We start from the raw sequence: 12,373 nt of genomic DNA on the forward strand, positions 1-12,373 counted from the left end.
TGCATCGAAAAGAAAGTGGATTATTTTATTTTGCATGTAACCTGTATACTGGCATATATTGTCATTTTCAGCATTAAAAAACCTCTCAAAAACTAGGGATCAACTAATACGCTGAACATAAATTTGTCAGTACATGGCAGAAATGAAAATAAGGCTGTGGCATGTACCAAAGGAGGGAAGTGACACTACCAGCAGGCCTACAGCCATATGGTAGCCTACTAATTCTATCATTCTAGTCTTGTACTGCAACTTTTATGACAGATCCAAGTACTTCTACTTACCTGGTTGATTTTTGTAGCTGAGATAAAGTTTTAATAAAAACAAGTCATGGTTACTGTTAATTACCGGTGTATACACCAAAAATGTGAGGAGTATCCTATGCCGTGCACCCTTCCATGAATAAAAAGAAACACCAACTGGGTAACGGCTATTCGAGATGCTGAATGTGACACATTAGTAACATAGACTTTCCATGGATAGAGATGATATGCGTTTTGAACAGTTTTGCTACAGTGATTGGTTGCACACCATATTTGTGACAGTCATGTAATGAAAACTCTAACCGAATAATTGAAAATTTTATATTTTTGCCAACAAAGATAATATAGAAAGAAAGAAAGACTGAGTTGTGGAAATTACTGGTATGGAAACTACCTTAGTGGAGTTAAACATGGACAGTTGATGCAAAGGCAATAGCAAGCTCAAATTCATAAACTGGTTAGTACATGTCTTGTGCATGTAACCTTTTGCTGTTTTGGTTCTTATGACGTCAGTTGTCTACAGGTTAACACATACAAATTCTTGACAGTCAGATGGAAGTGGTGCCGCCTTATTTTGGGGGTGGACTTATCTGGTGAGTGTAGGCCTAAACCTGAATTACACCTCAGAACTTTAGGGGTCAGCTTATAAGGTGTATGTAAGTGAAATGGAGGGAGGGAGAGGGAAGGGGAGACTGAGGATGAGGTGGAGGGATGGAGTTGAGAGGTATATGAGGGAGGGGGGAGTGAGTTGGGGGGAAGGCAGTCAAATGGTGAGTGACAGAGTGTCTTGGAAGCGTTTTGTGTACTGCCACCTTTTGTGGGATTAGGGCGTCGGGCTATAGATAGATATAGAGAGAACTTATACACCGGCATATACGGTAAGTGGAATTTGGACTTTAAAGTCATAATGTTAAAAGTATTTCCTGAGGATGTACTGTGTATAGGAGGCATATTTGCTGAAGAATTCCTGTACAGATGTTTATTAACCCTTTCATGGTTGGGACAGCTCTTAGCATTTTATTCCAGCAAATATTAACCAGACAGTTTTATTTAGCTGAAAGTAAGTATGGTAGTGTGAAAGAATGGAAATACTGGTTCCATTAGCCCTCTCAAGGTTGGGTCCTCTCTTCTGTTTACCAGTCATGTCAGATTTTATTCAGCTGAGGGTAAGGTGTAGTGTGTTAATTCATGTAAGGAAAGCATGTGTCTTTCTTCAGTATCCTGTTGTCCATGGAAAAGTATACAGTCAGTCCTCATTTAACTCCTACAGTCCCATACATATTCTCTATTTGATTCTTTCTGCCTCCAGAAAACTTTATTGAGCTTAAAAAGGGTCTTTCCTGTTTAAGGAGTTAATGACATCTGTATCTGATTCCTTCAGTTTAAAAAGTTTCTCCAAGGTTCATTGAAACTGAAGTAGTAGTAGTAGAGTAACCTTGGTCTGCCGGGCCAAGCATATCCATTAATTGCAGGCCAGCAACTGCACCTGTAGGGCTGTCCCATGCAGTGAGCTGATGTTCCCTAATCATGGACAGTGCCTGGGGAAGAGTTTGGAGGCTTGGTTCCCAGATGGACACGACATTTGCGTCTCTCCACCATGTTAACCGGGGCACCATTATTTGGTTATATGATTACCACCCAACTTTGTAAATAAATTCCTGGGTTACAGGAAACCATTAAGAGTGTCACTGATTGTAGAGTCACCTGAGGAAGAAGTATGCAGCACTGCATTATATTAGTGGTTTATGGTTGCTACCACCAGCCACATGAATGACACAGTATGTATCATGAATAAGCTAAGAAAGCAGATCACTGAACTACAGGGGTGAAAGACCTGGCTGTGTACAGGTGAAATGTTTCTTTAAATTAAATAATTTTTGGCAATCTCTGCTTTTATTTCATGACTTACACTTTAAAAAAGCATAGCAAAACACTAATTTCTTACTTTAAATAAGCATTTTAACATACAGTGACCTCTCAGTTTACATGAAAGTTGTGTTTTTCAAACAGGTGTGTAATGGGAATTTGATGTAATATAAATATAATTATCTCAAAACAGTTAAAGGTAAATGAGGGGGTTAGGGTTTTTGGTCATACAGTATTTCAGTCATAGTGTTTATTTATCACTTTCTACATACAATCGTCTCTTACTATACGATGTTTAGAGTATTTATTACCTTGAAACAAGGGTTTTTGGCCAACATAGTAGCCATTTCTGTTACCCAAAATGGCAAGCAAAGCAAAGGAGGTTTTGAAAAAAAAAAGGAAGGCATAAGGAAGGACAAGGACATGTTCAGGAGCAGGAAGCTGCCCAATGAGAAACTTGACAAGTGATATGTGCAGGAGTGAGCTGAAGGTGTTCCTGTACGTGGCCTGGACATCCAACACATAGCACAAAGGCTTGGTACCCACCTTGGAATTGAAAATTTCATGTGTAGTGATGGCTGGCTGTGGAGGTTTAGGAGGCGCCATGGCAGTGTCAACAGGCCATAACTGGGTAGATGCTCAGCGCTGATGTCGATGCTGTGGAACCTTTTGTCCAGCATCATAGGAAGCTGATGGAGGAAGAGGGCCTACATGAGTTCAGATTTACAATGCAGAGAAGAGTGAGTTCTGGCATGCTCTGCCTTAAAATATTCGGGCTTTGTACAACATTAGCAGGACTACAGGGCATAAAACAGCAAAAGAGCATCTCCATTCTGGCCTTTGCCAATGCTGGTGGCTGTCATTGCCTACAGCCAGTCATAATAGGTAAGAGCAGGTGACCTACTGTAGGTCACTGAAGGACATCATGGCCAAGCTTCCTGTGGAGTGCCATGGCAACAGATCAGCCTGGTTCACCAAGGATATCATTCATGACTTGTTTCACGACAACTTTGACCCCTCCGAGAGGCAACACCATAAAAGCTGTGGCATCAGTGCTGACGACATGAAGGCAGTGCTGCTGTTGGATAATGCACCAGCCTGTCCTCCTTGAGGCAAACTCTTCAGCAAGGATGGATGAATCACGATCTTGTTCCTGTCAGCCAACACCACTACCTTTATCAAGGACATGGACCAGGGAGTTATAGAGAATGCCAAGAGGCACTGCAGAAACCTCTGCCTGCAACAGTGCCTCATTGTGACTAAGGATGGGATGGACCAGGATGACCATGAGGACAAGCGAGACAAGAAAACCTTGCACAATTTCAAGAAATACACCATAAAGGACAGAGGCTTGGAAGAAAGTGCCACTTACCACACTCAAGAATGAGTGATGTGAACTCCTCAGAACCCCCAAGACTCCAGCACCACTGCAAGTTTTTAACCCCTTAACCGCGAGGTTGTTGGGAGTGTGCCGTGCGCGTCCTTCGGGGATATTCGCGCTCCGACTGACTTTTTAAAAATATATGCCAAAAATCAGTTATTAGTCTTAGAATATTTTAATTTTATAAGCATATGGCACATACCTTCAGCTTTCCCCAGGGATGTTGAGCCTTCATCATCTACCGTAGGACTTGTGGAGACTTCTGAAGTTGGGTAACGAAGTCTCCACTTTACACTTCCCGATACCCCGTAATATGGTTACCACTGCCTGATATTACAACTACAAACACTATTCTATGAATTTCAAGTAGTTTGGAATCCATATTCCAAAAAAAAAAAACTGTGAAAGCAATGTAAATTACGAGCGCATACCAGCTTTCCTCCCGTGCTGGTTCCCTGATGGTATTCTGAGGCGGAGCTGTCATTTATTATTTATAAACACACTCACACACTATATTCTTAGTACGTTATTACACTTATTTTTATATACAATATTTATCTACAAGTTTCTTGCAGTACTAGTACCTGTAGTTTATTTTCACTCCAGGCATTCACTTTCTCTTTCAGTAAACTAGCGTAGAGAGCGAAGCTGTCACTTTCACTTTCATTACTCCCAGTATTTATACATGCTAGACAGAAACTTTCACTTTCACTTCTCCTAGTAGTTATACTCGTATTCTTATATTATTACTTATTTACATTTCTGTTTACATTATTTTATTTACATTATTTACATTCCTATTTTATTTACACTATGTTATGCACTGTCACTTGTTGTAACTTATAAAACTATTTTCCACTGTTCAATTATATTTACATCCATTGCTTTCACTTGCTATTTACACATTATTTACATTTCCACTTGCACTGTTTTAGAGTCACCAGAAAGATCATAGTCACTGTCCATCATTATCATTGATAAATTAGCCAGTTCACGTTCCACAGCAGAGTCACTTAGCCCTTTACCCCTTCCCACACGAGGTTTAGTAGGGGCAGAGGTCACAGGGCCCTTTGCTAAAAAGTGGCGGAATTGAACAGGTGCAAATCCAACGTGGTTTCACCTTGAAAGACGACAGTAAACTAAATGCTGTGGCCTAGGGGCAGTGAAGGGTTGACAGTGCCTGCGTGGTGACAGCTGCTAATTTATACTCTATGAAATGATTGGCAGGAAATCTAGACAATACATAATAAATTAGGTAGTTCCAGGTGAATGTAAATATCACTTAGGCTTCTCCCTTCCTTTCTTATATATATTTTTATTATGAGAACAGGTCATACAGCATATATCAAGGGGAAATAAACAGGAAAAATTAGCGAACGAGTGCATGTGGGATGTTGCCAGGTGATAACTAGCCCATTCCAGATGTATGGCGGTATCAATTATCTTTTCTCTTTCTTTTATATATTATTTTGTATAAGAATAGGTCATAGGGCACATTTCAATGGATAAAATGAGTGGAAAATCCGTCCAGGATTTGTGTTGCACAGCGTAGCTGGTCAGGCGGGAGGAGAGGGTAATGGAAGGGAGGTAAGGAGGGAAGTCAAGGACAGGAGAAAAATGGCTAAATTGTCAACATTGGTTGGGAGTACAGATGACATTAGCAGAACTGAGTATAGCTGGACACTGGTAGTACTGATAGATGATACAAGCCACCACTTGAAAGCCCGGGCGAATTCAAAATAACACAGAATCACAAAAGTGACGCCCCGCGGTATGATCCCTTGCTCCCAAGCGTCACAAAAGTGACGCCCCGCGGTTAAGGGGTTGAGGGGTTTGAGCCACTTAGGATGGCAGAAATGTTGGCAGCTGCAGGGCAGAGGAACCTTGCTGTGGAGGAGCTGCAAGAGTGGCTTGATGAGAATGCTAATGTGCTTAGATGCCATCACTAGATGGAAGAGGAAGTTGTGGCTGAACTACTACGAGACAAGGCACCAACAAAGGAGGAAGATGAAGAGGATGAGAATTAGGCACCTGGACCCTCTCTAGCTGCAGGCATTGATGGTGCAGACAATCCTGACCATCATTGACAAAGTTGGAGGACCTCTGGCATAACCTTATGAGGCCATGCAGCACATCAGAGTGAGTTAATGCCGCTGCAGCAGCCAAAGGAGATGCAAGCTAAGATTTGACAGTTTTTCAAGCCTGTGGCCTCTTCTGCTGCCAAGAGGCTCTGCTCAGAGTCAGCGACCTCCACCGTGTCTGTAGCATAAACATCCTCGGCTGGCTTCCAATATAGCCTCAGGATCCAGCAATACAGCTCTAGGACCCCAAGCCCTAGCACCTTAGGACTCACTATACCAGATGTGACACCAAAGCCACCAGAAACCACCTTTGCCGACAGTGATGATGAATGACAGTTAACTCAGTGTACTGTACAGCAGCATTCAAGAAGGGTGACAGTGTGAGCAGTGTATGTCCATCCATTCAGGTACAGTGTACAGTTCATGTGTTTCCTACCCTTTTTATGCCAATCTGAAATTGCCTTCTCCCCATCATGATTGCTGAGCTCTAATAACAGGCTATAGAGATATTGTTTGAGTCATAAAGAAGTGCTGTGACATGGATGTGAAATTATGGGCAAAGTTTGTGCAAAATGAGTATAGTTTTCATTATTAGTACTAGAAGATGCTATTTTGCTAATTATTTTCCAATATGTGCTTGAAATCCCACTTCAAGGGAGGAGACCATTGGATATAACAGAGTATCGGCTTTATCGGATCTGGTTTCCCCTCAGTATATAATAGTGAGGGTCTACTGTACAGTTATGCCTTGGTATGGGATGGGGTTACGCCAAGTGAAAATCATTGCACAACAATTTAATGTATACCAGGGTCGATATGCCATGGGTTCAGTGGGGATAGGGTGGGAGTAAATGGCCACATGATGTCTGGCTTGTTTTCGTTGCCCATAGTAGTACCACACTTTTCACAAGAGGTAGCATCCTTGCCATACATGATTTCCAAGTCACAAGTTTCGGTATTTCACTCAAAAAAGTTATTATTCTACTTAATATCGCATTCTTCACTATTTGTTGCACATTTGCTTTGTTGTTTGGCAATAGCATTTGTGTTTCAGCAGCCTTACACAGATGAAATGAAATGAAAGGGAGATGATCACAGCTATTGTAAACACTAGGTGGCCATCTTGGATTGAATGTCAGACTGACTGCTTGCATGAGAGGCACCAGATGTGCATGGGATTGCCATATGCATTCAGCACAAATATTGTGTAAGCGAATTTTGATATCGTTATCGCAGAACCGGATAAAACTTTTTGTTCATTGTTCTCACGATTTATCACATTCCAAACAAATACACTGAAAGCTTGATTATCTGTGTTCGGAACTTCTAGTTTTCGGCACATCAGGGCTGTGACCGAATGATATAGTGTTATGGTAATACATAAAAATTATCCATATGATAGCTTCTGTTTAAACAACAAACATCTGGTTGCTAGTGAGTAAGTAAACCACAAATAAGCGGGAGCGAGTCTACCCTCCACTCATGCCTCCCACTCATGACTTGCTTGCGAGGGTGGTGGGGTGTTTTTTGGTGAGGTGATTGATAAAGAAGGGAAGCCACCACCAAAGAGATGCTCTTGTTTGCTCATTCTTTGGTTCCTTCTTGTGTGTATGTATGAAGAGAGAGTATTGATACAAACAATAATGTACTTCTTTAATAATTCAGTATAACAGTCCTTGTGTTTTGTTTCTCCCTTTCACACCATATAGCCCAGATAATCGGCCTGTCACAGTATATAACATGACCTGACCGTATATATACCTTATCACACCCTCTGTCAGTCAGAAAGACAAAAAAAGAAATATGTAAAATTTAAAAGTCTATGTTTATTTGTTTGCTTCTTGGTTTGTTTTTTGTGCTTGTGGTGCACTTTAGATTTCATGTCTGCCATATTGTGTTAATTCACCAGCAGCTTAATTATGAAACAGCTTTAAATGAGGAATAAGTTTATTTACAAACAGTCTTTGCATTTGTCATTAACTGTATTTACTGTTTTTTATTTCCAGGTACTTAGAGAAAGAGCTGGTGCTCATTCACGACCCATATGAGATTGCCATTGTGGCTTATGCTCTTTCACTTGCAAATTCAGGGGAGGAAGCTGCTGCCTTTAGCAAGTTAGACAACTCAAAGAGACAAGAGAGTAAGTCTTTGGCATGTTGAATTTTTTATTTTTGTCATCCAACTGTTATCATCCTTTATGTCACCATTAAGATCAAATGGGCCTGGGGCTAGGCTACTCATTCTAGACATTTAAGGACCAGCTGTTCACCCTTAAGTGGCAGTATGTGGTGAATACAGTAATGTCCAACCAGCCCACAGATTTAAACCCTTATGAAGCACATTTCATTGGTGCACCTAACCCAGTACTGTAAACTGCCAGTTTGTTGTTTTAAAGCTATAATAGTATTGCTCTAATCTTTTAAGACCCATTATTATTATTATTATTACACCAAGAAATTTGTAGGCTCAGCTGTACAGATATGACAGTGATTTAGTGGATGTGCAGTGCATCCTTTAATGTGAGGCCTGAAGGGGTTAGGTTTTTGATGGAAGAGTTAGGAGGTAGGATGGGACTGGAGAGTATTGGTGCTATGATGAGGAGAGGTAGATTGAGTTGGTTTGGGTATGTGGAGAGGATGGGGGATGACAGTTGGGTGCAGAAAGTGAGAAATGTTAACATTACAGGTAGGGCTGTAATGGGCATACTGAAAAAGACCAGGAACGAGGTTGTGAGTTTGACCTCTGGGATAACGGATGGAATAGGGAGGCTGCCTGAGTATGAGCAGCATGGGGATCCACCACAATGTGATTAAAGCCTATGCATGCAAGCATGTTGGAGCCTTTGTAAATGATATGATTTAATACAATACAACACAACTTTGTCCAGCAGTTGGGCCCATGTGTCAGTTGACCTAATTGGAAAACTGTTCTTCCTCACTTCTTTATCACCTCTTATCTTCTGCAGTTTCGTACTGTGACCTCTATATCATCCAGTCACTGGTTTTACTTAGTTTTCCCTGTCAGTGACATCCATATTAGTTACACATTTGTAAAGCATTATCATATCTCGTATTCATTTTTCCTCCAGTGATGGTAAATCCAGTCTTTGTAGCCCCTCATCATAACTTAAGTCTTTCATGCTTGGGACTTATTTTGTTACTGTCCTCAGCACTTTCTCAATTTTGATCTTGTGTTTTTTAAGTGGGGCAGACCAAATAAATACTGCATATTCAAGAGTTGGTCTGGTATAAGTTTAATTTATTTTTTTAACATGTCCTCATCTATATGTCTAAAGGCTCTTTTCATATAGCTAATAGAGCATACATTCTTCATGCTCTGTCATTTATGTGATCTTCAGATGATAGCTTTGGTTTGACAGTTATCCCAATATCTTTCTTCTTTTCAGAGTTTTGCAGCTTGTATATTCCCATGTGTTTCAGTATTACTTTTCCCAGACTACATCACATGGCATATTTCTACATTAAACTCCAACATTCATTTTTTACTTCATTCAGAGAGTCTAGTATTGTCTTGCAATTCTCTACATGAAACATTATCCTTGCTAGTTCTTAATTTATTTGCTTCATCAGCATAGATGGATGGATAGATAGATAGTTTATTGACCACAGCTTACAGATGTGTAATACATAGATCAAAATGAAAAGTAAAACAAATATTGTAATTGCAAAAGGATCACCCATAAGAAATGGAACAAACTGTAGTCCAAAATTAAATTTTTCATGAACTAAAAAACACAAGTAAACAGGAAGACAAGCACTGATTTCCAGCATGATAAAAAAAGCTGTAAAAAGAGATTTAGTTCCACTTGTCACAATATTTATAAATTGTACACCTCTATAAGACTATAAAAATTATCGTTTTAAAAGTCTTCCGTGTTTATTACTTGTATGTACTCAGAACATCATGAATAATTTTGCATGTGACTTCATCAGTAAAATTAGAGAATATGTCATTTATGGTATCAAATCTGTACAACTCTCTAATGTTCTGTGTCTGGGGACACACCCCTATTACATGTTCTTCAGATTGCATGTCACCACATACGCACAGGCGCTCCTCGAGGGGAAGCCTACCATGTCCCCTCCTGTTCCAACAACTTGTCTCCACTGCCAAACTGTGTCCACACACTCTAAAACGTGTAAACGAAATCCTGTGGAGGTCGTTGATTGTGTGTCTGTGCATGTACTTTGAAATGTGGGTTTAAAGTTTTATGTGAGGCCTGGAGGGGAGTTAGCAATGGCATTGTGCACATTATGCAGAAATGTAGACATATGTGGGACATTGTTTTGTGTCATGTGGGGAACAAGTTTCCCGGAAAAACTGGAGTATTTAAAGACATACCATACTTAATGGCAAAGGACAAGGGATCATCGTTCATGTTACATCTTTCTGACCACATGTTATGATAAAATTTGTGCTGTTTAAATTTAACAAGGTCAGGCAGTGAGTGATATCCTAACTTAGTGTAACAAATGAGATTTGAAGTGGTCCTCCTCCTCCTAACAACTCCATCATTGCCCAGTTGTGCAGTTTAGTGACTGGTATTAAATCGGCTCCGACCCAAGACTCGCAGCCAAACAACAGTGAGGACATAAGGGCCGCATCGAACAAATGACGTTTTACAATAAAAGGGATATTGTTTTTTTGAATAAAGGAGACAGATTTTAACACATGGCATAATTTGTTCTGCACATGCATTTTCACAGCAGACAACACCGAACTGTCACATGTGAATGGAGTCCCTAAATACACATAGCTAATACAGTGTTCCACCACCAGCCCATCCACTCACAGCGGCTTCGTGTCTCCAGGTTCACTGTGTAGTACAAAAAACTTTTTTTAGCTTCATTAAGCCTCATTCCATATTCATCACAAAGTTCCTGTAATATACCAAATTTCTTTAACATATTCATCCTAGTTGTGGATAATAACACCGTATCACCCGTGAATAACAGTATGTGCAATCATTCTATAAATTGGCTAAGGTTCACATCTGTCCTTCATCATTTTTATTAACTTGTCAACATATATAATAAATAAAAGACGTGATGTGGACAAACCCTGCCTTACTTCAATGGTAGAAGGGATAACTGCACACCCCAGAATGCTCTCTGTTATATGATACATTGCAATTATTGCTGCCAGCATTACCATTCTACAACCCAAGTGCTTTAGAATCATAAACAGTTTATATCTTGGCATTAAATCATATGCTTTAGAAAAATCAATAAAAGCCAGAAATAACATTATTTTCTTCCTTCATGCTGAGTCTGTGAGCAGCCGCAAAGTAGCTATAAATTCCAGGCACCCTCTTTTTTGTTGTGCCCTGGCCTGCTCCCGACATGGCTTAAACCACTGGTTGAGTCTATTACAAAGAACCATGTCGTACAGCTTGGCGAGTAACACCGATGCCTCGGTAGTAGGAGCATTCACACGACTGGAGAAATGCCAGGTATCACCGGTATTTTAATTTTTCAGACGGAAAAAAAATCACATGTCGGGCAATGATTGAATGGCCTTTTTCATGTATCTTATATATTGTAAAAATATGTAAATATTCTATTTCATCTCTGTAAAACAGTGCTTTGTCAATGCAGCATGAAAAAATATAGTAATATAAAAAATATTTCACAGCGGTTGCAGCCTGGTTTATGCATGCATAGAAATATATACAGTATGTATATCTTTAACTAACAATAATAGTTGATCATAATTCATACTAACACATTAAACTCCCTGTGAGTAAGAATAAAACTTAATTCACTTCAAGAAAGCATGTCGATATTTAGTTGCTGCCACCGGTACAACAAGTTTTCTATGCAAACCAAAACAGTTGTAATTAACATGTTCCAGAGGACTGGAAATCAGTTATAATTGTTCCTTTATACAAAGGAAAGGGGGAGAGAGTAGTATGTGGGACCATAGGGGTATTTGCCTTCTTAGTGTGACTGGAAAAATATATGGTAGAATACTCATTGATAGGGTTAGGCCTATAGCAGAGGAGCTAGTTGGAGAAGAACAAGGGGGATTTAGGAAGGGAAAAGGGTGTGTAGATCAGATATTTGTTAAGAAAGTGTATGCTGCCTTCATGGACTTGGAGAAAGCTTATGACAGAATAGATAGGCAAGGTTTGTGGAGGGTATTAAGAATAAATGGAGTGGAAGAGAAATTGTTGAGTGTTCGGAAGAGCATGTACAAAGGAGCTAGGGCTACAGTACGAGTGGATGATGAGCTGAGTGAGTTCATTGACCTAAATGTGGGACAGAAACAGGGATGTGTGATGTCCCCATGGCTGTTTAATATATACATGGATGGGGTTGTTAAGGAGGTGCAAGATAAGGCAGTGGATGTGGGGGTGGCTCTAATGAATGAGGGTGAGATGTGGAAGATTTTGGTGGTGCCGTTTGCTGATGATACATTATTGTTGAGTGAGGATGAATGGGAGTTACTAGGTTTAGTGAATGAATTTGGAACAGTGTGTAGGAAGAGGAATCTGAAAGTTAATGTAAACAAGAGTTAAGTTATGGTGTTTGAGAGGAATGAAGTCACAGAATGCACAGTGAGGCTGGATGGTGAGGATATGGAGAATGTGAGTGTATTCCAAGTACTTGGGTAGTGTGATGAGTATGGATGGAACTTTTGGGACTGAATTGCTTGAAAGGGTACAGCAGGGAAGGAAGGTTGTTGGTTCACTGAAAGCAGTGATGAGAAATAGGGAAGTGAGTATGGAACTTAAGAAGTCACTGCATGAAAGGATTGTGATC

At 40.1% G+C, this 12,373-nt stretch overlaps 1 protein-coding gene across 1 annotated transcript in view; it reads left to right on the plus strand.

Annotated features, from left to right (window-relative positions):
* Nucleotides 1–12,373, plus strand: part of LOC145404992 (CD109 antigen-like) — a 172,832-nt gene that overhangs the window by 136,141 nt on the left and 24,318 nt on the right. The window contains exon 25 of the mRNA XM_080276493.1: nt 7,595–7,728. Coding sequence (XP_080132619.1) covers nt 7,595–7,728 — 134 coding nt within the window. The remainder of the gene's footprint in view (nt 1–7,594; nt 7,729–12,373) is intronic.

The sequence above is a fragment of the Coenobita brevimanus genome, chromosome 65, assembly GCF_032717465.1.
Source record: "Coenobita brevimanus isolate Jiangsu-jjx chromosome 65, ASM3271746v2, whole genome shotgun sequence".
NCBI lineage: Eukaryota > Metazoa > Arthropoda > Malacostraca > Decapoda > Coenobitidae > Coenobita > Coenobita brevimanus.